The sequence below is a fragment of the Lolium rigidum genome, chromosome 3 (assembly GCF_022539505.1).
Source record: "Lolium rigidum isolate FL_2022 chromosome 3, APGP_CSIRO_Lrig_0.1, whole genome shotgun sequence".
NCBI classification, from domain to species: Eukaryota; Viridiplantae; Streptophyta; class Magnoliopsida; order Poales; family Poaceae; genus Lolium; species Lolium rigidum.
Window position 1 is genome coordinate 135,422,747 of NC_061510.1, and position 27,915 is coordinate 135,450,661.

General features: G+C 44.9%; 2 protein-coding genes and 1 long non-coding RNA gene across 3 annotated transcripts; 2 read left to right on the plus strand and 1 right to left on the minus strand.

Annotated features, from left to right (window-relative positions):
- LOC124695558 (ankyrin-1-like) lies at positions 1-27,735 on the minus strand. The gene is made up of 12 exons (XM_047228389.1): positions 27,651-27,735; positions 27,411-27,557; positions 27,190-27,321; positions 26,951-27,096; positions 26,694-26,780; positions 26,438-26,563; positions 25,747-25,899; positions 25,096-25,197; positions 530-700; positions 356-435; positions 103-209; positions 1-8 (listed from the first exon to the last, which is right to left on the minus strand). Exons 1-12 carry the CDS (start codon positions 27,733-27,735, stop codon positions 1-3), a joined length of 1,344 nt encoding a protein of 447 aa, XP_047084345.1.
- On the plus strand, positions 3,606-5,449 carry LOC124698260. The gene is made up of 2 exons (XM_047230765.1): positions 3,606-3,708; positions 3,890-5,449. The coding sequence occupies exon 2, from the start codon at positions 4,286-4,288 to the stop codon at positions 5,345-5,347; it is 1,062 nt and encodes a 353-aa protein (XP_047086721.1). The 5' UTR covers positions 3,606-3,708; positions 3,890-4,285; the 3' UTR covers positions 5,348-5,449.
- Positions 17,561-20,585, plus strand: LOC124698261. The gene is made up of 4 exons (XR_007000913.1): positions 17,561-17,666; positions 18,648-18,744; positions 18,940-19,086; positions 20,477-20,585. It is a non-coding gene; the product is annotated as an uncharacterized LOC124698261 (long non-coding RNA).
- Positions 27,736-27,915: the final 180 nt, after the last annotated feature.

Genomic DNA, 27,915 nt, shown 5'->3' on the forward strand with positions numbered 1-27,915 from the left:
TCAAATACCTTCAACAGAAAAAGGGCACACAAATATCAACGTTGCGATCTTTTCAACCGAAGAAAATGAATAGTCGATGTCAAATCCACCAATGCCGCCAACCACTCTCTCTATCAGCGTGCTCAGACATCCTAGGCTTTCTCGGCGTCATAAGAGAATTCACCATATCCTCAGAGCGAATAGAGCTCCTCTTAGACTCCATGGCCTCCCTGCAACTCACAAGAATCAAATGTGTGAGAATAACATCAAATATCTCAAAAGCTCGACAGAAATACCTTGGGAGTTTGATGTTTGTCGCTCGGACAATGAATTAATTCAATAGGATAATAGATGAAACCAGCAAAAGCACCATTACCCTAAAGCTCGCTTGATCTCATCGCTCTCAGGGTCTAGTCGCAGTGCTTCCATAAATGCATCAGCTGCTCCTTGGTAATCCTGTACATCGAGAAAATACAACGGGACAGTGATACAGGCGGAGAGACTGAATCAGGTTTTTGACTGAAGAAACGATTTGATATTGCAGACACACCTCCATGAAGCTGAGAGCTGTACCCTCAAGATACCATGCCTTGCACCAACCAGGCATAAGCCGTCTGCAACGTTGAGCGTCTGACAAAGCTCTCTCCCCTTCTCTCATCCGCAGCCAGCATAGGCACCGGTTGGAAAACATGGTGGCATCAAAGGGGTTTATCTCTGTCACCTGTGCTTACAACAATCAAGCGTGAACTAAGTTTCGCAGATCCTTTCATTAGCATTCTTCTGGTATAGGAAATGCACAATTCAATACTCCCAAGTTCTGCAAAATTTGGGTTGAATGTTCAATGCTGACCTTCCAGTCAATATTATGGTGGATACAGCCATGCTTCTACATTTGGATGTTAAAAAAAATCTGCTAATCTTATGACCAATCTATCTATTTATATACTAAAAGCAAGATATGGAAGAAAATTAAGAGATTTACTAGAATTCCCAAAAAAAAAAGCAAAACATCTGGTCGAAGATTTTGTGGAGCCTCATAATTAACTAAGGTTTAACAGCTGTGATTAAATTAACCATTAGATGTCTTCGAAGCCTGCAAGAGTAAGCAAGGCCCATATAGGCCCAATTGACACAACTAAAAAGGACATACACTCAACATAATGTTGAGGGCAAGAGAAATGGGCACCAGGCTACAAATCCGAACTTAACATGCCATGAATACATACATGCTGGTCAATCGAGGACAACCTAATTGAAAACTGTACGCCAAAAGAAGAACAATACTCGGGTGGTTATATAAGAGAACCCCAGAATCAAATACCCGGTTGGTTATTAAGCAAACTGGTGTTGTAAGAACACCACAACAATAAATCCTCCTAATATAATAAAGGTGCCAAGCTAGAACTCTGGAGAATAAAGAATCATAGATGACCATCATTGCGCAAAAGTAAACGAAGTCTAGAAAAAAAAACTAAAAAATAGTTCATTTGACCACTGATTACATGACCTCTATTTTTAACATGCCAAAATAATACATCCTTTTTTATAAAGGATATTGCGACCCCGGCTTCTAAATATACAAACTATCCACGTCTACGAAAAGTCACAATGTACGTATGGACCAATGAAAGTCCTACTGAAGACCGAAATGGTAGAAATCAAATTAGTTAGCTTTTGTGAAAGCAATACTAGAAGTGAAAATATGACATGAAATGAACAAACAAAGCTAATAAAGTACAAACAATTGGCTATTCACAAATATGGATAACATGTCTGTTTCATGAAGATTGGAAATTTGTTATTTGTCGAAGTTATTAGTGAAATTTATGATTATATATGCCACACATTAAATATACAGTATTGATACAAGAACAATTAAACTATCAGTTTCACTAAGAGAAATCCATATGTTCTACAACATATAATATTTAAACATAATTTTATTTGTCACCAATCAAAGGAAATAAGACTATTAATGTAAACTTTAATGCAAAATGTAAATTCTAATGCGTACTTTAAGACAGGTGCGTCATAGAACAACAGTCTGAGTTAGTCTATAATGTAAGATATTAATGACACAAAAAATAGTCAATACGAAATATGCATGATACATATATAATAAAAAAATATTTACCTAGATATATGTGAAATAATGGAACTACATCATCACACAATTAGGGATTGTTAATACTACAATAAGATTAGTTAAACTACAATTTAGGTTTGAAGTGACTCCTATATTTTGTAACAATCAACGGAAGACTAATTGTGATTAATCTAAGTGTAATTTAGATTTCTAATTGTGTAGATTAAGATGAGTCATCCGAGATGAAATGTAAGTTAGTCTGTCATGTCTCCATTATGTGGACACAAAGTGAAAGTGAGACATGTCGTCAGATGAAAGTGCGACACATAGTCAGATGTAGACACGAACATGCATAGTTTGGTCATGTGTATAGACAGAACTGAATACATACAATCTCAAAACAAATATTTTTCCACTTACACGTGTAGAGTATAGGACCAGTCAAATTATCAACTTGATCGATATACATCCTTTAGAAAAGAGAACATAAATATTTACCATCAGATGGAGAGAAGGAGTTCCTTAAAAGCGTTCCCTCTTTCGATGATCTGAACAGAATGGATGGTAGAGTGAGAGTGCTGGACTCTGGCTCGTCTATTGTTATCTCCGCCTGGCAGTCCTCTGAAGTTCCGCGCAAGGTTGAATTGGAACAAGTATGGCTCCATGTGGAAGGGGTACCCCACACTCTCAGGCACTTTTTGGGGTTATGGGCTGTTGGGTCTCTCTTGGGCAAAACCTAGGACGTCGACCTCCTTAGCCTTCGTCGTCGAGGTGTTGTCCGTGTTCTTGTGGCGATGTTTAACTCCTCAGTGCTGGACAGGACTGTATCGGAGCCTGGATCTTATGCCATTTCAGATGTTGTGGTGGAGTTGAAATCCTTTGAGTTTCGCCTCCGTAGAGAGCCAACGGATTTTGTCCCCGATCCCGACTTTGTCCCTTTTCTTTGGGAGAAGAAGAATGATGGTAATGATGAAGGGGGCGCAGCAGGTGCCGACGATGATGATGCTATGGACACTTCGGATGGGCGGATTGGTGCAGTGGACTCAGCTACACCGCCGACGCAGCCTAGTGGTTCTGGTGGTGCGTCATCTGGTGGGGCACAGGTGGCTGCTGTTGTCTTCGCGGTAACTCCTTTCAATAATAATCCGCATACTCCCGCAGCCGTGGAAATTGTTGAGAAGCTTCGGTCTGTGAGTCCCTCTCTGGAGAGGCGTCCTCCGTTGAGTCCAAAAGCCACGTCCGAGGAACTATCGGCGGCTTTGGAGCATTGGCGGACGCAGCGGGTGTGCAGGGTGTGCCATTGCACACCCTGGAATTCTGAAGATTTTTTTTTACCTACTCTTTTTCAGACTGAAAATGAGGCCCAAGAGTCCAAAACAGCCCAATATGCCAATTAAGCTACCAGCCTAGCACGAGACAAGCTCCAATCATTCGATCCCCAGGTTCCAGCTCCATCTCACGACCTTGCCGCCGCACTGGACGCCCGCAGTCGCCGCCGCCTGGCCGTCGCCGCCTCGCCGGACGCCGGCCCCTGCCAGCCGCCCAGCCTGCCTCCCTCTCCTCGCCAGCCTCCACTTACCGCCGCTCGGCGCTCGCCCTTCGTTTCTCGCGCAGCTCGCCACTCAGCCAGATCGAGTCTGCAGGTATGAATCCCTAATTATCAACCTATTTCTAATTTATGCCCACGAATTTGAGCTGGAGTAGTCAGTAATGGGAGTAGGACTGTAGGAGCAACCTGACCATGAATTTGTGCCCACGAATTTTTCCCTCTATATTTGATCCCTTGTAAATGTCTATTTTTTCCTATGTTTGTTGTAACTGTAGATTGATTATGAAGAGAAAGAGTGATAGCCAAATTGCATCTCTTTTCCGGAATCGTGAAGCGAAGATTGCATCTAGTTCATTGCCCTTGGTTGTACTTGTAGCTGATGAGCAAACCGAAGACCCAAGGCATTCCGCACCTCCTGTCCAATCTGATTCCGAGAGTGAGAATGAAACAGAAGATGCAATACCAGATCCACCATCACCAGAACGACCAAGTGCAACATCATATGATGCTCACTTCATGCCGTATGATCCAGGGGAAAGGGTTCCTATTTCTGCATATGCTGTCAATGATCAGGATGTTGTTCGGAGAGGATATATCGCAAAAGGCCCATGCCAACCATATTCACATGACTTCGAAACCAGAAAAATATATGGCGTAAGTCGGCACTTGAAATGGGTGAAATTGAAAGTGGAAGTGGATTGAATCAAGAAATGGGTTTATCTAGACCCGGTGATACTCGGTGGGGTTCTCACTTTAAAACCATCCTACACATTGTTGATATGTACTCCACAATCCTTGAAGTGCTAGTAAGGATTGGAAAGGATCCTTCTCAAAAGAGTGAGTGGTCAAGAATACGTGGAATTGCTGCCGCCTTTGAATCATTTGACTTTGTTTTCAATCTTCACTTGATGCTTGTTATTCTTGGATACACAAATGACTTGTCTATATCTCTGCAAAAGAAGGATCAAGATATTCTTAATGCAATGGATCTTGTTAGATTGGCAAAGGATCAAATGCAACGTATGAGGTCTAATGGATGGGAAGGATTTCTTGCAAAGGTGACATTGTTTTGCAACAAACATGGCATTGGAGTTCCTTCACCGGAGGATAATTACGTGGCTCATGGTAGATCACATCGGTATTATGAAATACAAACAAATGATGATCGGTATAGAAGAGAAGTGTATCTTGGTGTCGTTGATCAAATTATTCAAGAGCTTGATAATCGGTTTGATGAGGTTAACATGGAGTTGCTTATTTGCATGTCGGCTTTGAATCCCCTCAATTCATTTGCTTCTTATGGTGCACAAAAGGTAATGAAACTTGCAAGCTTCTACCCCAATGAATTTCCAAGCTTGTCTTTGATAAGGCTTGAATTCCAACTTGATACCTTTATCAATGATATGAGAAGGGATGATAGGTTTAAATGTGTAAATCATCTTGGTGAGCTCTCTATTAAGCTTGTTGAAACAAACAAGCATGTTGTTTATGATCTAGTCTACTTACTTCTCAAGTTGATATTGCTCTTACCGGTGGCGACGGCGAATGTTGAAAGAGCATTTTCTTCAATGAGTCTAGTGAAAAACAAGTTGAGAAATAGTATGGGTGATGACCTCTTGAACTATTGCTTAGTGACATTTATTGAGCGAGATGTGTTCTTGAAAGTAAGTGAAGATGACATAGTTGAAACCTTCATGGGAATGAAAGAACGTAGATTTACCAAATCCAAGTGATGTAATTTTCTATATTTCATTTCATAATGTAAGACTTGGTTAATGTTTTGAGCTATTTGTATTGGAATCATGTAAAACTGAAACCTATGTGTTGATCTACAATGTTGTGTATCACATTAGCTATATATGCTATTGATTTGGCAAATCTTCATAGCACATGGGGTAGTGCGAACTTTTTTTTGAAGGTTTGCACACCCTCCAATTCTTTCCTGGGTCCGCCACTGCTTTGGAGGCTACGCGTTCGTCACCATCCACTCAAGGGCTGGAGAGGGTCGTCTTTCCGGCGAGGGGGAGGGTTCACACGCTCGCCAGGACCTCCCCTTGTCGATCTTCGGCGGACTCGGCGTCAGCTGCCGAGCCGGCCGCAGCAAAGGCTGCACAAGCGATGGTCAGCAGGCAAGCTGCACTCGGCGGGGACTCCGTGGGGAAGCAGGCCACCGGAGCAGCTGCTGGTGGCACCACTCACGTGGCCGCGTGCCCCTCTCCTCGACCGGGCGTCGGCTCGGAGATCGAGGCGAGGCAGCAAGCAGCGCCGGTGCTCGGTGAGGGTGTTGGCCATCTGGGCGGGGACTACTCGCTTGCTGCAGCCGCGACTCAGGTGCAGCAAGGCCCACCCGCCGGGGCCATGCAGCAGCGTGTGCTGCTGTCAGAGGCTACGCTGCTGACGGGCGGCGATGTTGCGACGACGACGGAGGGAAGCCCCTCCGCTGCTGCTGCTGATGGACACTGCCTGGTACCCAAGGCCACCGCTGCGTTGACATCGGTGGAGCAGCCGTCGTCAGTGGGACCGTCCTCGACTCCACGGGCTGCTGCTGCTCTCGGGCGTGACTTGGGGTCCCCGGGCGCCGTCGCTTCGTCGAGGGAGGCGCCCTCGAAGCCTGACGCTGCTGCCACGGAGGGGGGGCGGGGGGGGGAGGGGCTGCATCGCCAATTCCTCCCCCCAAGGCGGCATCTTCGCGCCGAGCTTTGCCGTCCACCCCTTCGCGTAGGAGCACACGTCATGGGGTGGGGGCCGACGGCTCCGAGGTTACGGATGAAGACTCGTTGGCCAAGGCGATGAGGCGCAAGGCAGCGTCTAATCTCGACACCTCAGGTAATATTTCCAGTGGTAAATCTTTTTTAGCTTTATCCACACCATAGATTTCGGCTAATCTGAATAATGTTGGTGTGTCTTTGAGTAATTCTTTTGATTTAGTTTCTGTTTCGACTAATGCGCTAAAACACATGGAGTTCGATAGATTAAAATGTACTCCTGTGTCTAAGAGCAAATCGGATACCTTTCATACAATTGATGATGATGATGAAGCGTACGCAATTTTGGATGGCCAACTTCTCTCACATATTGTAGGAGAGGTATCGGAGGTTGGACTGTGTAACGGCCTAGGGTAGTACCCCTATTAGATTTGCTTGTTCTTTTCTTTTTATGCATTATCATTCATCATGCATCATATCATCCATGTTTTAAACAAAATAAAATAATTTTATAAACCCTAATTAATTTCATTTTTACCTCTCATATGGTTTTATTAATAAACCTCCCCTCTCTTGTCATTTAACAAACCCTAACACAAATTACTTTTTATTTTTGCTATTAAACCTTTGGCTCTTATTTTGTCTCTATCTCTATCCTATATTTAAAACTCAAACTTCTGGTGGTGCTGGTTCAAAACATTTTGCTAAAACAGGTTTCCTACACTAAACAAAAGAGAAAAGGATTTGCTAAATAAAAAAGAAAATCCTTCCCTCTCCCCTGGGCCCTCTCTCTCTCTAGCCCACCTCTCTTTTTCTTTCCCCCCCACCGCATCAGCCCAGCGCCTGGCCTTTTTCCCCTGTGGCCGAGTCGGCCCGACCCAGCCCACCATGGCACCGTACCGCTTCGAGGAGAGGCTCCTCCTCGTGTTGTCGTCTTCTCCTGGTGCGGTCACGCCATGTGCGTGAGGAGGCAGTGGTCCTCCTCGCCAACCACCGCGGCGCAACCTGCTCTCCCCCTCTCCTTTATAGCCCCACAAACCCTAGTCCCTCCTCCATCCTCCCTCGCGCCGCCGCCTCTTTTCCTCTTCTTCCTCTGTAAGCAAAACGGGAGAAACCCCACAGCACCGCCACTTCTTCGCCGGCGCCCCGCCGTTCTGGTCCACCCCTCGCCAAGCCGTTGGACCCTGGAGATCCGCGTCGTCGAGCTCTACGCCCTGGTGCGAGGAATCGCTCTGGGAGCCCTCCAATCAAGCGCAAATTCGCCGTTCCCCATCCTCCGGCCGCCACCGTCCGCCATCAATTCCGGTGGTTCCACTGCACCTCCGGCCACACCGACCCTCCCTCGAGCACCCTGGTACACCGGAGCTTCCCTGGACATCCTTTCCCCCTCCCTCTCTTCCGTTTTCCTCCTCACACGTTGATGTCGTCCGTTTCCGCCGCAGACCTCGGCGCCGGCGTGCTCTCCGGTGGCCCCCGACGACGGCGCCTTGTCCTCTTGATCCGCACCGACGAGGCGAGCTCGACGCCCAGGCGCGCGCTACCTGGAGTCCACGGTATCACCGCGCGCATCCACGCCGAGATGCAGGTGGTCACCGCCAGACAATCGTCGAACACCTTCTGTGAAGCGCCTCCAAGCTTCGCCAGCGTGTCTGCCACGTGGCCGTGGGCCCCTTCGTCAGCCTCTGCGGTTAGATCCCACCGCGGTGAGGAAACCTCCCCCAGATCTAAATCTCGTCTCTTTTGTGCTAAGCCCCCTGCAGCTTTTCTTATCTTAACCCGCAGTCCCCGCCTTTTCTGAAAAACCCCCTGCAGTTTCCTGGAGGTTAACCCGGGCTCCTCTGCCTAGTCAGCTGCCGCGTCAGCGTCCCTGGCCCGCGTGTCAGCGTCTGCGGCTAGCTTCTGCTCGGTATAAAACCGTTTTGTCTATTCCTGTTTTTCTAAAAATTGCATATATGTGTTAAATCTTGCATAAATCATATCTTTTAAACCGTAATTCGAAAAAAGTGTTCAATATGAAAATTGATCAGAAAAATATGAGGAACATGATTATGCCATCCATGCTTGCTGTTGCATAATGCATCATACAATTTCGTGCTAGTTTGCATTACCACCTAATATGTAACATATGGAATATGTGGGATATTGTATAATGTTGTCCCGGTTCCATTTAAACTTGAAGTACATCACCCTTGCCACGTCTATGACATGCTAATCAACACTTAAATTTGCCGGTAGAAATGCAACTCTAACCTTAATTTGTTTGTCCGGGGTTCCGACTCCGATTAAATTGGAGAAGATGCATTGCACCATCTTTGCCATGCCATGCATATCATCTTGATCATGCCGGTTCTTCTTCCGTAGTAGTAAGATGTGCATCCGTTGGTTGTTGTAGCGATTTGCTTCTTCCCGGATAGGATCACAAAGTGGTGCGGTGAGATACGACGAGTTCTCCGGATGTTCCTCAGCAAGCTATAACATGCAAGCATTTCCCTTATACTCCTGTCCCTGCAGGAGCCGCTCACCTATTTTATTTTGCCTTCTCCCTCATGCTATCCTTAAGTTGCGTTCTTGTCACGTGTCCTTTCCACTTGTTACCTTAAGCAACCCATATTGCCACCATCACCTCCCACGGCTATTGTTTGGTTATCGAGTCTGCCTTGCGAGTCATAGTGCATGCTAGTGTTGTTTATATCTCGTTTCGTTATTGTTATCTTATCGGGTTATATGTTGGGAAGAATCATGGTTACTTTAGTTGTTGACATTTGTTTAGCGGAGGCATCGGTGGGTCAGCTGATCGTTTTATGATGGCTCACTTGTGTTTCCTAAATAACTTAGGACCCGAGTTCTTGTTATCTGTTCCGAGACTGAGCGCTCTAACCACATGTGGGTATGCTTACCGGGTCTCCCCTCGACCACTGCCGGAATCTACAGCTTTGTCCAGTGGCCACAACTAGTTTGAATGTTTGTTTGTTTCTCCCGGGCGTGCAAGCATGTTTCTTTATGGTCAGATGATATGATGTTACTTTTGGGGAAGCCGTGAGTGCCTTGTAACCCCGTTGCCTCTTGCACGCTCGTAGGATGCGGTACGTATTGTTAAGAGGTCATCCTCTAGTGGGCTCTGATCCTCTTAGCCGTAGACGCAAACAGCTAAGTCCGCTTCGGAGCACGGCCGGAGTTTGATACGGGTTAACTTAGTTAGGTGGCTTCCTGGACATTGTTGTGGTGAAGGAGAGTGCGTGTCGTGATATGCACCTGTCGTAAGTGGGTTGATCGTGCGTGTGGGCACATTTGGGCCCCCCTGCAGGGTTACAATCTTATCGATAAGCCGTGTCCGCGGTTATGGACGACTTGGAGCTGTATGACTCGACCATAGACAACTTACACCTGTTGTTTCAATCATAATAAGTTGTGTAGTAAGTTAGCACAACTTCAATAATAAATGGTTAAAACTTGACAACCGTGTGGGTGCCTTTGTAAGTACTTCTTTGCGAAGGGGGAAAGTATCGGCTGTGTTATGTTTGCAGAGTATAGAACTGTTAGTTGTACGCTCTCTCACCTTTTCTGATTAGACGAAAGTTGTAGAGTGTCTATATAGGTTTTTTAGTGCTTGCGCGCTGCCGCTTAACCCCACCATATTGCCTATGACGTTCCTCTTGCGTCCTCTAAGTCCCCTGCGTGCTTCAAGTACAAAGGACGACTGGTTGACGAATGCTTATACGTCTTGAAGTCTTGTTAAGTACGAACCCGTACTTATTGCTGCTTCTACGGGATATAACCGGGCAGGTATGAAGATATGTTCGATGAAGACGGCGTTAGAAAGGTTACCCTTCCGGCTTGGCCTGGGCAGGGTTATGGACGCCACTGGTTATCTTCAGGACTCTTAATCCAATTTGTATCTTGTCCGTACTCGGACGTTTTTGATCTTCTGTATGACTTGGATCTTTGTATTGTATATTTGTATCTTGACTCGTTGGAGTCATTCTTGTAATATATCTGTTTCTTGTGGGCTCTATTGTAATCCTGTTGTAATGTTACCGCTCGTGTTAATTCCTCTGGCATCACGTGTGTGGTTCTTCGCGCACGTCGTGTCGGAGGGCGTCTCTGAATCGATATCGTGCAGATTTCGGCGGGATCTCTGGAATCCTCACGGTACCGGAACCTCGGGGCGTCACAAGTTGGTATCAGAGCCTCAGGTTGACGGTACCCCACTAGTCCAGCCTGTAGGATAACCTTGCCAACGGACGTTGTTGTGTCTAGTGTTAAAACTATTTTCTAAAATTCGTTGGATAGATCTGATTAGCTCTATTTTTCTCCTTACCTATATTCTTTCTCTTCTTACCTTCGCGAATTTTGAGTCTTCTCTCTTATCTAAGTTTCTCCGAGTCTTAGGCTTCCACGTGGGTTGGACGATCTTTGCCTTATCCTATTAGGCCTGATCTTTGAAGATTCCACCGGAAGCATCATCGGCAACGGGATAATGACTTCTTGTTGGTGGTGTCGCCGTTCAACATGGAGCAACAACTCTTGTTAGTGGTGTCGAGGAGATCGACACGCCGCCAGAAGATCCGGTAGTTCACCCCTCTCCCCCGTACCTGGACGTGGAACCTTGGGGCGAGGTTCCTTGTTAGTGGTGTCGATTGTAACGGCCCAGGGTAGTACCCCTATTAGATTTGCTTGTTCTTTTCTTTTTATGCATCATCATTCATCATGCATCATATCATCCATATTTTAAACAAAATAAAATTATTTTATAAACCCTAATTAATTTCATTTTTACCTCTCATATGGTTTTATTAATAAACCTCCCCTCTCTTGTCATTTAACAAACCCTAACACAAAATTACTTTTTATTTTTGCTATTAAACCTTTGGCTCTTATTTTGTCTCTATCTCTACCCTATATTCAAAACTCAAACTTCTGGTGGTGCTGGTTCAAAACATTTTGCTAAAACAGGTTTCCTAAACTAAACAAAAGAGAAAAGGATTTGCTAAATAAAAAGAAAATCCTTCCCTCTCCTCTGGGCCCTCTCTCTCTCTAGCCCACCTCTCTTTTTCTTTCCCCCCCACCGCATCAGCCCACCGCCTGGCCTTTTTCCCCTGTGGCCGAGTCGGCCCGACCTAGCCCACCTTGGCACCGTACCGCTTCGAGGAGAGGCTCCTCCTCGTGTTGTCGTCTTCTCCTGGTGCGGTCACGCCATGTGCGTGAGGAGGCAGTGGTCCTCCTCGCCAACCACCGCGGCGCAACCTGCTCTCCCCCTCTCCTTTATAGCCCCACAAACCCTAGTCCCTCCTCCATCCTCCCTCGCGCCGCCGCCTCTTTTCCTCTTCTTCCTCTGTAAGCAAAACGGGAGAAACCCCACAAAGCACCGCCACTTCTTCGCCGGCGCCCCGCCGTTCTGGTCCACCCCTCGCCAAGCCGTTGGACCCTGGAGATCCGCGTCGTCGAGCTCTACGCCCTGGTGCGAGGAATCGCTCTGGGAGCCCTCCAATCAAGCGCAAATTTGTCGTTCCCCATCCTCCGGCCGCCACCGTCCGCCATCAATTCCGGTGGTTCCACTGCACCTCCGGCCACACCGACCCTCCCTCGAGCACCCTGGTACACCGGAGCTTCCCTGGACATCCTTTCCCCCTCCCTCTCTTCCGTTTTCCTCCTCACACGTTGATGCCGTCTGTTTCCGTCGCAGACCTCGACGCCGGCGTGCTCTCCGGTGGCCCCCGACGACGGCGCCTTGTCCTCTTGATCCGCACCGACGAGGCGAGCTCGACGCCCACGCGCGCGCTACCTGGAGTCCACGGTATCACCGCGCGCATCCACGCCGAGATGCAGGTGGTCACCGCCAGACAATCGTCGAACACCTTCCGTGCAGCGCCTCCAAGCTTCGCCAGCGTGTCTGCCACGTGGCCGTGGGCCCCTTCGTCAGCCTCTGCGGTTAGATCCCACCGCGGTGAGGAAACCTCCCCGCATCTGAATCTCGTCTCTTTTGTGCTAAGCCCCCTGCAGCTTTTCTTATCTTAACCCGCGGTCCCCGCCTTTTCTGAAAAGCCCCCTGCAGTTTCCTGGAGGTCAACCCGGGCTCCTCTGCCTAGTCAGCTGCCGCGTCAGCGTCCCTGGCCCGCGTGTCAGCGTCTGCGGCTTTTGTCTATTCCTGTTTTTCTAAAAATTGCATATATGTGTTAAATCTTGCATAAATCATATCTTTTAAACCGTAATTCGAAATGCAAAGTGTTCAATATGAAAATTGATCAGAAAAATATGAGGAACATGATTATGCCATCCATGCTTGTTGTTGCATAATGCATCATACAATTTCGTGCTAGTTTGCATTACCACCTAATATGTAACATATGGAATATGTGGGATATTGTATAATGTTGTCCCGGTTCCATTTAAACTTGAAGTAGATCACCCTTGCCACGTCTATGACATGCTAATCAACACTTAAATTTGCCGGTAGAAATGCAACTCTAACCTTAATTTGTTTGTCCGGGGTTCCGACTCCGATTAAATTGGAGAAGATGCATTGCACCATCTTTGCCATGCCATGCATATCATCTTGATCATGCCGGTTCTTCTTCCGTAGTAGTAAGATGTGCATCCGTTGGTTGTTGTAGCGATTTGCTTCTTCCCGGATAGGATCACAAAGTGGTGCGGTGAGATACGACGAGTTCTCCGGATGTTCCTCAGCAAGCTATAACAGGCAAGCATTTCCCCTATACTCCTGTCCCTGCAGGAGTCGCTCACCTATTTTATTTTGCCTTCTCCCTCATGCTACCCTTAAGTTGCGTTCTTGTCACGTGTCCTTTCCACTTGTTACCTTAAGCAGCCCATATTGCCACCATCACCTCCCACGGCTATTGTTTGGTTATCGAGTCTGCCTTGCGAGTCGTAGTGCATGCTGGTGTTGTTTATATCTCGTTTCGTTATTGTTATCTTATCTGGTTATATGTTGGGAAGAATCATGGTTACTTTAGTTGTTGACATTTGTTTAGCGGAGGCATCGGTGGGTCAGCTGATCGTTTTATGACGGCTCACTTGTGTTTCCGAAATAACTTAGGACCCGAGTTCTTGTTATGTGTTCCGAGACTGAGCGCTCTAACCACACGTGGGTATGCTTACCGGGTCTCCCCTCGACCACTGCCGGAATCTACAGCTTTGTCCAGTGGCCACAACTAGTTTGAATGTTTGTTTGTTTCTCCCGGGCGTGCAAGCATGTTTCTTTATGGTCAGATGATATGATGTTACTTTTGGGGAAGCCGTGAGTGCCTTGTAACCCCGTTGCCTCTTGCACGCTCGTAGGATGCGGTACGTATTGTTAAGAGGTCATCCTCTAGTGGGCTCTGATCCTCTTAGCCGTAGACGCAAACAGCTAAGTCCGCTTCGGAGCACGGCCGGACTTCGATACGGGTTAACTTAGTTAGGTGGCTTCCTGGACATTGTTGTGGTGAAGGAGAGTGCGTGTCGTGATATCCATCTGTCGTAAGTGGGTTGATCGTGCGTGTGGGCACATTTGGGCACCCCTGCAGGGTTACAATCTTATCGATAAGTCGTGTCCGCGGTTATGGACGACTTGGAGCTGTATGACTCGACCATAGACAACTTAGACCTGTTGTTTCAATCATAATAACTTGTGTAGTAAGTTAGCACAACTTCAATAATAAATGGTTAAAACTTGACAACCGTGTGGGTGCCTTTGTAAGTACTTCTTTGCGAAGGGGGAAAGTATCGGCTGTGTTATGTTTGCAGAGTATAGAACTGTTAGTTGTACGCTCTCTCACCTTTTCTGATTAGACGAAAGTTTGTAGAGTGTCTCTATAGGTTTTTTAGTGCTTGCGCGCTGCCGCTTAACCCCACCATATTGCCTATGACGTTCCTCTTGCGTCCTCTAAGTCCCCTGCGTGCCTCAAGTACAAAGGACGACTGGTTGACGAATGCTTATACGTCTTGAAGTCTTGTTAAGTACGAACCCGTACTTATTGTTGCTTCTACGGGATATAACCGGGCAGGTATGAAGATATGTTCGTTGAAGATGGCGTTAGCAAGGTTACCCTTCCGGCTTGGCCTGGGCAGGGTTATGGACGCCACTGGTTATCTTCAGGACTCTTAGTCCAATTTGTATCTTGTCCGTACTCGGACGTTTTTGATCTTCTGTATGACTTGGATCTTTGTATTGTATATTTGTATCTTGACTCGTTGGAGTCATTCTTGTAATATATCTCGTTTCTTGTGGGCTCTATTGTAATCCTGTTGTAATGTTACCGCTCGTGTTAATTCCTCTGGCATCACGTGTGTGATTCTTCGCGCACGTCGTGTCGGAGGGCGTCTCTGAATCGATATCGTGCGGATTTCTGCGGGATCTCTGGAATCCTCACGGTACCGGAACCTCGGGGCGTCACAGACTGGATGATGCGATGCTTAGTTCATGCTATGAACTCAAAGCAACCGAACGCGCCTGGCCTAATAAAAAGGCTAAGTTTTCTAAATCTAATAATGTTTCCAAATGAATGGCATGTTTAAGAATAGCAGAGGTCTTAGTGACTTGGCTAAACACTTACACATTTCGGACTCCATTCGGGATCATTCTTTAGATTTTATTGCTATCTCTGAGACGGGTAAGCGTCACTACTCAACATGTTTTCCAAATCGCCTTTCTAGTGGAGAAGACTTTGTTTGGGTATCGCGCCCGCTTAGAGGTCGATCCGGAGGCCTCCTTGTAGACGTTTCAACTTTGAATATAGAAATTTTAGATAATTCTGGAGGTAATTTTCACATAAAGCTTCACATTCGGAATAAGTCTGATAATTTCATTTGGAGTTTAGTATCGGTCTATGGGTCAATCCTGCTTTCCTTTGTCAAATGGTTAATCTAGCAAAGGATAATCTGCATCCTGTCATCATAGGTCACTACAAGAAATCTGCCATAATATGACGTTTTTTTTATGACTGGAAATCAAAATGTCATAGCTTTATGACGTTCCTAGCTTTGACCGGCGTTGGCCACTCGGGGGGGGCAAAACCCTAGAAAATCGTGACGTTATTGGGCAAAAACGTCATTGGCAATTTAGGTCAAAACGTCATTAACAAAATTAAGTGGCCTACGACGTTTTTCCACGACGATAACAACCAATTAAGATCGTCATATTTGTTTTTTATGATATTTGTCGAATGACTAGATGCCACCTCAGCCGTCTTGCGTACGTGTCATGTCCACGTGTCTACCACATCGCTATTTGTAGTAGGGCTGAACTCATATTTTTAGTAGGCGTTTTTCTATCATGAAATTTTAGCAGATAATATAGGACTACCTGAAATTAGTTTATAACTACTACTAAAACCACCTAGCAAGAGACTGTACAGTGGGGCCAACCTGACATAGGTCCCAGCTGCAGCCATAGGTACGAATTACGAAAGAGTGTAAGGAAAAAGTGAGACGCGGAGGGAAAAATTCGGAAACCAGCGCGCGATCGGAAAAAATTGGGAAACTAGCGCGCGATCCGTCGCTCCTCCCTGTTATTCGCGCGAATCGGTCACCACCTCCAAACCCTAAATCCAAATCCTAGCCTCCCTGGCGCCGCCACCACCTCCCTCCCTCCTTCCCCTCGAAACACCCCAACCACCGGAGCCGCTCCGAGCCCATCGATCTGCCACCCACCTTCACCATGCACCTCCCACATCTTCCGCTCCCTCTCTCCACCGTTGTGCTCCCCCGCCACCTATCGATCTGCGGCCGACAACGCCAAATCCTCCGTCTAGGCCGCACGTTCGTGCGCTGCAGTGATGGGCGGTCCCGAGTCATCCGCCCGCGCGTAATTCGTCGACATCGTCTTCGAGGAGTCGTCCATCACTCCATCTGCAGGTGACGAGTAAATTACATATACATACCACTTTTGGGGCAACGGTTGCGAGTAGGTACCAACTCTGGTAATTTTTTCAAGTAGGTGCAACTTCTGGGGCAGGTCGTAACAGATTGAGCAACTCTGAAGTTAAACGAGGATTAAGCGGGCGGTCCCACATGTCATAGCAAACGTCCGTCTGCGTGGCGTTAGGGCACGATTCGGCTCCATCTGTGACAGGAGAGTTTTGTTGACCGGTCAGCTACAGTGCCCGCGTGCATGTGACGCACGTACGTACGGAGAGTCCACCGCGCGCCCCGCAGTTGGTTCACCGGTCAGCGAGCCCCGCGCGAGGTACGTGTCGACTCCATCAGCCCAGCGCCGCTTCATTTCCTTGCTTCGCGCGGCGGCGGAGAAAACAACCCCAACCTCACACCGCAATCTTGACAGCTATACGATCAACAGGGGTAAATAGTAAATACAATACTAGTTCTTTTTTGTTGTTGCTGTGAACTACAAGAGTACTAGCAGTATACACTAATGACCATGTATAACCTGTGTGTGTGTGTGTGATTGCACTTACTAGCCTATATACAGCTTTGTAAAAGCTGCTTCCTTCTTCCAAAAATTGAAAAAATTGAATGCTTATAGTTTTTTTTTGGTTAAAGTCAAAGTTTCACTAACTATATAGAAAGAAAAATATAAACATCTATGATACCAAATACATAGAGCCAACGACGTGGGCTTAGCCCAGCTTTGTAAAAATATCAATTGCACCTCTATGGGATTCTACCGGTTCATCTTACTATTTTTTTCTCTTCCTTTTCCTGCTACCGGTTAAACCTTGTTTAAAGACATGTCACAAATTTTTTTCGCGGAAAATAGTCAATAGATGCAACCGTTAGGTCAGTTCCAACCAAAAAAAATATACCAAACAACATGGCAACCAAGTCGATCGGACTCTGATCCCATCTTGGCATCTTCTACAGTTCTACTGTGCCTAAAAAGGACACGAGAATTAATCACGGGAATCGTCAAATCAAAGAAAATAACAAGACGCGACCAAGCCATGGCGGCGGAGCATAGCTTCTCCACGGACTTAACGGCTGGCCCTAACGGCTGGCCGACGGACAGTTGCTATGACAAGTGGACCCACGTGGTTAATTCACTATTAACTTCAGAGTTGCTCAATCTGTTACGACCTGCCCCAGAAGTTGCACTTACTTGAAAAAATTACCAGAGTTGGTACCTACTCGCAACCGTTGCCCCAAAAGTGGTACCTATATGTAATTTACTCGCAGGTGACCCGCGGCGGCGCCATCCACTCCCGGCCCTCAGAGATCTGGAGGTTCTCCACCCTCCCACCTTCCCGCGGCGACTCCCGCGACGTTGGCCGGGGCGGGGCGGATGGGTGGCCATGGAAGGTGAGGATACGAGGCCCTGACCGCTACTTATACGCTCCGCTCTCCTCGCCCTTCTCCCCTCAAGTCCTCCCCCTCCAGACCCCGATCCGCTCAGGTGCGTGCCGCGTCTCAGCTCAGCTCCCGTGATTTGTTTTCTTGTTCCCGCTTCTAATCCTGCTTGCTCAAGCCCTCTCCGATAGTGTATCTTGCGGATTTCAGCTTCTTTTTCTTCTATATGTCCGTGGTTTTGGAGTGAGCGTTTGTGTAGTGTTCGTCTGGATGTTTCCCTGGAGCGATTTTGGGGGTACGAATTCGGTGTGGGAAGTGGAGAGCGCGTGTGGTTCATGGCCGTAATCGAAGTTTTTAGTAGATGCGACTTTAGTGAAATCGTTAGCTTGTTCATCTCAACCAGTGGTGTAATCGGAAAAGTAAGGCTGCTATCAGTATCAGGGGATAGATAGTTGTAGTTGCTTGTAGTTCGAGGAAGGAATAAAATGGTTTGCCTCTAGGCCGAACTATTGTGTAGTGGACCATACCGTTGCCGTGAACCATTTTAAGGATTGGTGTTTGCGAAGTGTCCAAAATGGAACGATTTGTATGTTTTTGTAACCTGCTCTAGTGCTACTGGGACTTGTGCTCTGGTACAATTGGTTGGTTCAGTTGAACTGAACTGACGACACACAGCGCTGAACTTAGGAGAAGTACATGGCTGTGTGCAAATTTTGCTTCACATCAATTATTCTCTCTCTATCTCTCTGACCGACGCTGACGAAATCTCCGTTCATCTTATCCACAGTGATCAAAGTCTATGTGGTAACCTGCAAGTTAATTTATTCTATCCACACAACAAATATATTTGTTTGCCTTGCGATTATGTTACATATAGCAGTGACGTAGATCTGTCAAAGTCTATGTGGTAACGAGCAGTGGCTTAATTGTAGTCTTGTGCTTGTTTTGGGTGCGGTGAATGCAATGTTTCTACATATGTATGCAAAACATTTGCAATGTGACTAGCATAGATCTACAAAACATTCCATTGTTTCTATACACGATGGAATATATCTACAGGTAAAGTTCCTTATCCTTTTTGTTACAGGACTGGGTAGTATGTATGGGAATATCACATGCCATTATCTGGTATCTGGGAAAGCTATTTCCTTTAGTGGCTGTGATGGTCATCATATATATCATCAGTAAGTTCTAATCTGATTCATTTTCCTATAATAATAGTTGGTATTCTTCTGCAACTATCTCTTTTTCTAGAGTACTTGTTCTCCCAAGTTTTGTTTGGCTCAAGCCTCTTGTGTGTACATATTGTACATCATGCTGTAATTATTTCATGCTAATATTTAATTGGCCCTTACTGTACTTGGTTTTACCTGCGTCAGCATCCTTGAAGCCTAGTAACACCTACCTCGCTTGGTTTTTCTTGCATACCTGATGGACTGTGTGCTACAACTGAAACCATGGCACAGGATTCTCAGTGTCAAGCTCACTGTGCTGCAACTGAAGCAGCGCTGTCTTTACCGGATTAGGTAAGTCTTCTGTCTATACCATTCTCCTCTTTGTTACTTGGTTGATGGGTCATGGTGGCATGCATTATTTTTGAGTCAAATCCCTATGTGATATGGAAGCTAATATCTGAATATCTTTGTATTGGGATCTGGTCGATCTTATATGATCTTACTTCATGATGTAAGTGCTAAGTCATACTGATATGTGTAGAAAGGAAACTATTGTACCTTAGTTCTCTCTCTGAGAGGTATCCGACTTAATTCTAAAATAAAATGTTAAATTATGGATGTTTCCTGATGCTACTGTATGTTTTGTTTGAACAAGGATAGAGAATAACTTAAAAGTTGCCTGCTGCACTACTGTGTGTTCTTCCTTAAAAATTACCACCGCTCAGTAGGCACAAAACCAAGAAGTGAAAGGTTTGATATGAAGCTTTAACTTTCTGGTACTGTGAAGGGGTTAGCCTAATTTTGGAGCATCACAAGTTCAGAACAGTTTCTGTGCTATATCTAAGTGTTGGTGTCTCAGATACTTTCTGTTTGTTATGTTGGATGTAGCAGAGATTTTCATGAAGAGTTTCCTTAAACTGTTAAATTTGAGTGTCTGGTTATGCTTGTACTTATGTTGCAGCCCTTGTGTGATTTGCCTGCCGTGCCCGAATCTCTCTTGGATGATTATTGTGGCTGGTTAGTAGCCGTGCCCTTTCTTTCTTTGGCCCCTGACCGTCGCCTTGCCAGCCACGTCCATGTCCAAAATCGTTCGGTGTTGCCGTTGATTTATTCGGCCTTTGGAAAGCTTGCAATGGATAGTCTCCTCGAGTCGGCACGAACGTGGCTGCTGCTCGCCGCCCACACCACCTTGCGGTTCTGGCTTTCGCCGTCTTGCACGACTGACAACTAGCGCGCGGCCTCCGTGAAAAAGCAAACCTTGCAAGAGGCTGCAGAATAGATATGTAATTGAGGAATCGTATAAACCGATTTCGAACTTTTGGTATCCAAATAGTATGTTTTTCCATGTACTGAATCTTAACAGACTAATCCTCAAAACTGTTTCTTTCTTTCTAAAGATCAGCCTAAAATTTGTTTCCCGAAAACTGACTGCTAATCTTCTGTATCCAAACAACTACACATCGTCTTCATATTTCATTAGCTGTGATTAATGGTTCTAGTACATACTCAACTTGTTCAAAAAAAAGTACATTTTGTACTAAACCATTAAGTTTTGGGGAAGATGAACATTCACCTATGGCGTTTCGTACATCAGTGCCTACTGAGCGGTGGTTAGCTTTTGTGCAGGATAACTTAAAAAATTATTTGTATGTTTCTGTATGTTTTGTTTGAACAAGGATAGAGAATAACTTAAAAATTACCTGTTTGACAGTCATGCCTTTGGATGTTTGTTTTTGTGCAGGATGGATGGATGAGCCTATGACAGATGCTTGTTCTTGGACAGGTTGTGTTAGCCAGGTGCTGGGATGCAATGTTGGACGGTGATGTGCTCACATGGAACAGGTTGTTGTGCGGTTGGTGGAGGGGAGAGTTCCTGATGATGCAGCATTAAGAAGGTGACATGGAGGTTAGGTTATGACAGCCGAGTCCGGACGTCTAGAATGGCATGCTTTGGTTCTTATGATTTGACTCGATGGATGTTGCGTGCTGTAATAGTCTTACCGGTTTGTTTTCATTATCCTTTGGATTCAGTTGCAGCTTCGTCATTCATGTATGTGTTTTTTGGAAAAATACTGGAATAGACTTCATGTATTCATCTTTTGGCGTATAAATATTATCAGATCGTGTGAAATAAATGCTGACAAGTGGGACCAATGGGAAAATGGAACCTGACACGTGGGGTCTCTATATGTAATTGGCCAAAAAAAATAAGATAAAAAGGCCAAGGTAATTCGGCTAGTTACGGGCCAAGGCCCAACAAAGCCGAAAAAAATAATCAGAACTAATGGGCTCAGCCCACATAAGGAGCTGAATGGACCGGGCTGAATTCAGATAACGACGTTTCTAATTCGTCACAATTTTGCCACGTCGGATTGCCACGCTGGACTCGGGGGCAGGTGCCCATGACGTTTTGGGAACGTCATGCCGTCAGTGACATTTTAAAACGTCACAAAGCTCTACGACGTTTTCAAGTGGAACGTCTTAAGCAGTCACTGCTGACTCCCAGCTTTCGACGTTTTGAAAAGCGTCACTGTAACGTCACAAGTAGCCATTATTGACGTTTCAGTGACACCTTTATTTTGTCAACTTATGGCAGATTTCTTGTAGTGGGTGGGGATTTTAACTTGCTTAGATATCCACATGAGAAGAGTAAAGGCAGGTTTGATAATAATTGGTTTTTCTTATTCAATGCTGTCGATGATCTAAAGGAAATTTCAATGACTGGGAGGCAATTCACTTGGCCTAATAGTCTTCCGGATCTGACATACGAGAAGCTGGATAGGGTACTAATGGATTTAGACTGGGAACAGAAATTCCCTCTTGTCTCGGTACGGGCTCTATCTCGGATTGAATCTTTGTCGGATCATGCACCCATACTTTTAACAACCGGGATCCCATCTCCGCCACCTAAATATCCTTTCAAATTTGAACTTGGATGGCTACAAAGGGAGGACTTCTTTGATATGGTTAAGAATGTATGGGATCAGCAGTTTGTCGCACCCCTATCGAAAGGTGGAATCACAAGCTACGGGCTGTGCGAAAATACCTGGGTGGGTGGGCACGACATATAACTGGACAACTCAAACAGGAGAAACTCAACCTATCAACGCCAATTGACGAGTTAGAGGCAATCGCGGAAATAAGACAGCTTACGATGCCAGAAATTGATTTAAAGAATCAATATAATGCGAAGTTAGCTGGTTTATTACGCGAGGAGGAACTCAAATGGTACCAACGATCAAAAAGCTCAGTTCTTGTTGGAAGGAGATTCGAATACAAGATACTTTCATAGGGTTGCTAATGGCAGACATAGAAAGAAACGCATTCACTCCCTCCTTCGGGATGGGTCTACGATCGAGGGACATGAGCAGTTAAAGTCTTACATCACCTCTTATTATAATGGTTTATTTGGGGCACCTGAGGAGTCAGATATATATCACTGGACGAGTCCAGAATTGATGATATTCCACAAGTGTCCTCCTAGGAGAATGTTGTCCTTACCGCCCCATATCCGAAGGATGAGATAAGGAAAGCAGTCCTCCAAATGAAACCTAACAAAGCACAAGGACCTGATGGTTTTCCAGCTGAGTTCTTTCAAACATTCTGGGATACCATTAAAAATGATCTACTAGAGTTGTTTGAAGAGCTTCCAGGCGGACAGCTAGATTTGTTCCGGGAAATCATTTTACTCCCAAAGGTTAACGATGTTGATCGTATTCAGCAATTTCGACCAATCTGCCCTTAATGTTTGTTTTAAAATCTTTACAAAAGTTGCTACTATTAGACTAAATTCGGTGGCTGATCATGTCATGCGTCCGATTCAAATTGTTTTCATGCAAGGTCGATACATCCTACATGGTGTTGTGACATTGCATGAGACAGTACATGACATGAGATGCATCGCAAAAAGTTGAATGGGTTCATCCTCAAGATCGACTTTGAAAAAGTCTATGATAAGGTCAAATGGTCCTTTCTTCATCAAACACTTCGGATGAAAGGCTTTTCTCACAATGGCCCTCTTTAATTCACAACTTTAGTGTTGCCATCAAAATCAATGATGATGTTGGCAAATACTTTCAAACGAAGAAAGGGTTGAGGCAAGGCGATCCTCTAGCTCAAATGTTATTTAACATTATGGTGGATATGTTGGCCATTTTAATTGAGCGCGCTAAGGAAGATGGCCAGATTGAAGGAGTGGTACCCATTTAGTTAACGGGGGACTGTCTATTCTGCAGTATGCCGATGACACAATTCTTTTTATGGAACACGACCTAGAAAAGGCAAGAAATTAATATTATCAGCTTTCAAGCTAATGTCTGATCTAAAGATTAATTTTCATAAGAGTGAATTGTTTTGTTTCGGTGACGCCCAAGACGAAGCAAATCAATATGCCGAACTGTTCGGATGTGGTTTAGGCTCCTTTTCAATCTGAGTATTCCGATTCACCATCGGAGACTAACTTTAGCTGAATGGAAAATTGTCGAGGAAAGATTGCAGAAAAGACTTAGTAGTTGGAAAGGAAAATTACTATCTCTGGGTGGAAGATTAGTACTCATAAATTCAGTACTCACAAACATGGTACTGTATATGATATCGTTCTTCCAGCTGCCCAAAGGAATTCTTCATAGATTGGATTATCTCCGATCAAGATTCTTTTGGCAAGAAGATAGTGAGAAGAAAAAATATCGTTTGACAAAATGGAATGTCGTATGCCGTCCTAAAGATCAAGGTGGACGTGGTATCCACGATCTAGAGTTGAAGAATAAGGCCTTATTAGGTAAATGGTTGGCCAGATTCTTAACTGAGGATGGTGTATGGCAAAACTTGTTGAGGAGGAAGTATCTAGGCTCTAAATCGAATTCGCAGGTTTCTTGGAAACCCGGAGATACAAACTTTTGAACTGGCATCATGGCAACTAAGAAGCACTTCTTCCCCGGGTCCTTTTCCATTAGGGATGGGTTGGAGATACGGTTCTGGGAGGATAAGTGGTTAGGTACAACCACACTCCGGGAACAATATCCAGCCTTGTACATGATTGTTCGCCATAAGGATGTTACCCTTCAGGGTGTGATGGAAACTTCCCCACCATCTATGACGTTTAGACGTGATGTAGTCAGTCCCCGATTAACCTCTTGGAACGAATTGCTACAGAAATTAGCTTCAATCCAACTGGTTCAAGGGAAAGATATATTTCGTTAGGAACTCAACAAGAATGGTATATTCTCGGTAAAATCCTTGTATGAGGTGTTAATAGAACCTATACAACCGGTTTATAATAATAAAACCATTTGGAAGTTGAGGATGCTGCTGAAAACGAAGGTATTTGCTTGGTACCTACGTCATGGTGTTATTATCACCAAAGATAACCTTGCAAAACGCAATTGGCATGGTTGTAAGAAATGTGTTTTCTGTCAAGACGGCGAAACAATAAAACATCTCTTCTTCCAATGCCGGTTCGCTAAAGCTATATGGTCAATCATTCAGATAGGATCTAGCTTACATCCACCTCGAGGCATTGCAAATATTTTTGGCAATTGGAAATGGGGTAGATGTCAGGTTTAAAAATCTTATCAAGGTGGAAGCGATCGCCGTTATTTGGTCGCTATGGCTATGTAGAAATGACAAGGTTTTTAATGACAAAAATTGTTCTCTTATGCAGGTAATTTACCGGTCTATGGCTACGCTTCGTTCATGGTCATCGCTTCAGCGCGTGGAGGACCGCGACCTATTTATGGAGGTGTCTACACGATTGAAGAATTCGGCCAAGGAGTTTATTATCCAACATGGGTGGCTGCATAGTTTGAGGATTGCGGCTCCTATACCATGATAGCCCTTTGTTTCTCGTTACATTTCTTTAAGACCTTGAGTTGTAAACTTGAACGGCTGTGTGCATCTAGTTATGCAAAGGCCGGATGTATTACATCAAAACTTTTGAGTAATAAAGCAGCCTTTTTCGAAAGATATTAAATCTTTAAAGCCTAGTTTTAATTCTGAGAAACAAAAGATATAATATTGTTAATGTGAACTCCAATATTTCTTATAAAAGTAATTTGTGCTGAATTGCTAAAATTTATTAGATTATCTTAGATTGGTTTGATTTCTTCTTCAGGAGTAAACAATATTGGTAGCATTAACAATTATATAACAAGACTTCTAAACATAACTTATTCTTACCAGTATAGAATAGTGAAATAAAGTTATATGTATTCTTACTAAGTTTTAGAATTCTCGAAAACAAAACAGATGATTAAGTTGTTGCTCGCGTATTTACTCGGGCGACTTTGCTAGTTATGAAAAAAAAGTGCGGCTGCAAAAATAGCTAAAGTCGCCACCTTTTCTTTGTGAACTTTCAGAACATACCCGTCCAAAGAAGTATAGAGCGGCATGGTAGTCCTCCTTTGCGAATGCGTCCTTCCCTCGTGACTTCAAATAAGTTATTCTTGCTCCCACGGGAACTGCATCCTGAAAAGAGTAGCACATCCGCAGTGAATGTCAAGTCCTCACGGCACACGTGTTGTAATTGACAAACTTATATGACTATCTCCTTGCCGGGGTGCAACCAGCATATGTAACAAATTTCCTCTTGAATCCTCGCTATCAAAATGTCCAATTTGAGGAAGTAGTTCTATCAACATAACATCTCTCACATTCTCACTATAATACCTACAGCCCTTACCACTGAATTTAATGGTGTCACAATGAAAGTATGATTCTTTCACTATTATTTGATTTATCATCCAAACAGTCATGTAGAGAGTACAAGGAGGACATTGAAGTGGAAACAATTGAAGGACCAAGGACATAGTGATAAGAGGGGCATCATGAAAAGAAAAAAAGCTCATAAGTATGCATACTTTTGGTAAACTTTGTATATCCACAGACAATCACTGAGAACTTATGTCATGAATAACTGTGTTCTAAAAAAAAGCTACAAGTTATACTTGAAAGTAATAAGAAACCACCTATATATCTGATGCTAAAATTGTTAGTTATTTGTGAAGTCATATATACCTGATGCTTTATAAGTGGAGATTCCATCATTCTAACTATTCCATCAACACTCCAATATGGCAGGGATGGAACTGGATTTGTCTTGGAAAACAAAACTTCAACCAGATCACGATCACCACGCCTTGCTGCTAACTGGATTGGAATTTCCCCATCCTATAATATAAAAACAAACTTGGAAATGTAATATAATCCAGAATGAATTAAAAAGAGATCAACACGGGAATTTCTTCTGACCAGGAAATATTGAGAAAATAAGATACTCCTGAATATGTTTCAATGGCAGTATCATGTTATTTTCTCTATTTTCTTGGTGATCGGTATCAGGATTTTTTTTCCCGATCATCATCAGGTATTGTTAAATGAACAGAACAAACTAAATGGTAACCAGCAAGATCGAGTTCTACAGATCACCCATGAATTGTAATAATTTGTAATATTGTTCCAATAATAATGCAATAAAGGGCTGTATGCATCAATTGATTAAAGAGGCTGGGGCTTTCCCTTTTCGAAAAAAGTCCTAAGCTATAACCTTCTGAAAGTTTTTACTGTCAGAGCGGACAAACATGGACAAGAGAAACCATCAACAGTCGTTGACTACCAGTCTTAGACAACCACCCAACCATTGGATATGCAAGAGGCAAGGTTACAACCCAGAATCATAGAACTGAACAAACAGGAGAGTGGCAGTAACCTCGCCAGGATCATTGGGGTCAGCTCCAGCCTCCAGCAAGAACTTGACAATATCAGTCAAGCCATTTTTCACTGCGTGCGTTAAAGTAGTTGGTCCGCAGTAAGAACCGTTGACATCAGCACCAGCCTATTATTTTTGAAATACATGATGGAAAGTAAGGAAGCTTTAATGATAAGATCTGCAGAAATAATCATGACAACATGACCTATCACAAGGCTTTGGACAAACATCAAGTTTGGCGAATAAGTTACTAGACCTCAATCAGCAGCTTCATGCATTTGAGGGACTTGTGACAGCATGCCAGCATGAGTGCAGATATGTTCTGATCCATAAGTCTGTTGGGCTGAAAGGAATAAAATAAACGACATTTGAAGAACAACAAATACAAGTCGGACTGCAGAATAATAATTGCTCCTAGGAAAAACCACTTAATCGTCAAGCCAACTAGCCAAACAGAAGTTATCACATTGGCATTCACTGATTCACAGCGAGTTTAAGTGTTTAACAACTTACATCAGCGCCATGCTCCAGCAGAATCTTCATAGCCTCATCCTGCCCCCCCGAAGCAGCCGCATGCAATGGCGTCCCGCCATGATCCTCGAGCATAATATCCGCAGGATGTCCTTCGGATAGCAATAGCTTTAATGGTTTGCACAGCCCTAGTGGCACAACAGATAAATAGAGATTTTGCCCTTCAATTCCAAAGACTGCCAGAGTGGGTACTGAACTAGCACTGAAAGAGGAGAAATCACCTCTCGCGGCTGCAGCGTGCAGCACCGTTAAGCCTTCGGGAGTCTTCCTTCTCGGGTTACCGCCACGATCGAGAAGGTACTTCATAACCTGGACATTCCCCTCAAACATAGCGCAAACCAACGGTGTCGTACCTGCAAGAGAAATAGAGAACACATTTCAAACAAACTCTTTGCCAAGCTGCCATTCACCATGCATAGCACAAGAGATGCACTGAACGCACCTTTCGTCGTCGTTGAATTGACATCAATCCAAGCTTCCTCTACCAGGAACTTGCAGCAGTCCAGGCACCCACTGTGTGCAGCGAGATGCAGCGCGTTAGCCCCTTCCTCGTCCTCGGCTATCCCCAAGTCCATTAGTTCGGCCATTTCTAGCAAAGAGAAAATGCCGCACAAACACATTTTTTTTATTTGCTAGTAGAGAAATTACAGCAAAGCAAAGAGGGGGAGAGAGGTGCAGTTACTCTTGAGGATGCGGAGGTCGCCGTCGAAGGCCGCTTGGAGGACGATGCGTGTCTGGACTTGAATGCGGGAGGTGGAAGAAGCCATTGTTGGGGCGGAACTTCGCTGGACAGGTCGACGCGAGTTCTCTATGGACTTTGAAGAAGGGAAAGAGGCAGAGAAGGGGAAGAAACGCGGTGGAGGTGACTAGTGAGGGGAGCGGGGGGCGGTGGAAGGCAATTTGACGTTGATTTGATGTTCGCTTGTTGCAGTATCCTAGCCAGAGGC

Coding starts and splice junctions, on each gene's coding strand:
- LOC124698260 (XM_047230765.1), top strand. CDS start 4,286: ATGGGTGAAATTGAAAGTGGAAGTGGATTGAATCAAGAAATGGGTTTA.
- LOC124695558 (XM_047228389.1), bottom strand. CDS start 27,735: ATGGCTTCTTCCACCTCCCGCATTCAAGTCCAGACACGCATCGTCCTC. Junction 701..25,095: donor CTCTATACTTCTTTGGACGG/GTATGTTCTGAA, acceptor TTGTAAGCACAG/GTGACAGAGATAAACCCCTT. Junction 210..355: donor GAGATCAAGCGAGCTTTAGG/GTAATGGTGCTT, acceptor TGTGAGTTGCAG/GGAGGCCATGGAGTCTAAGA.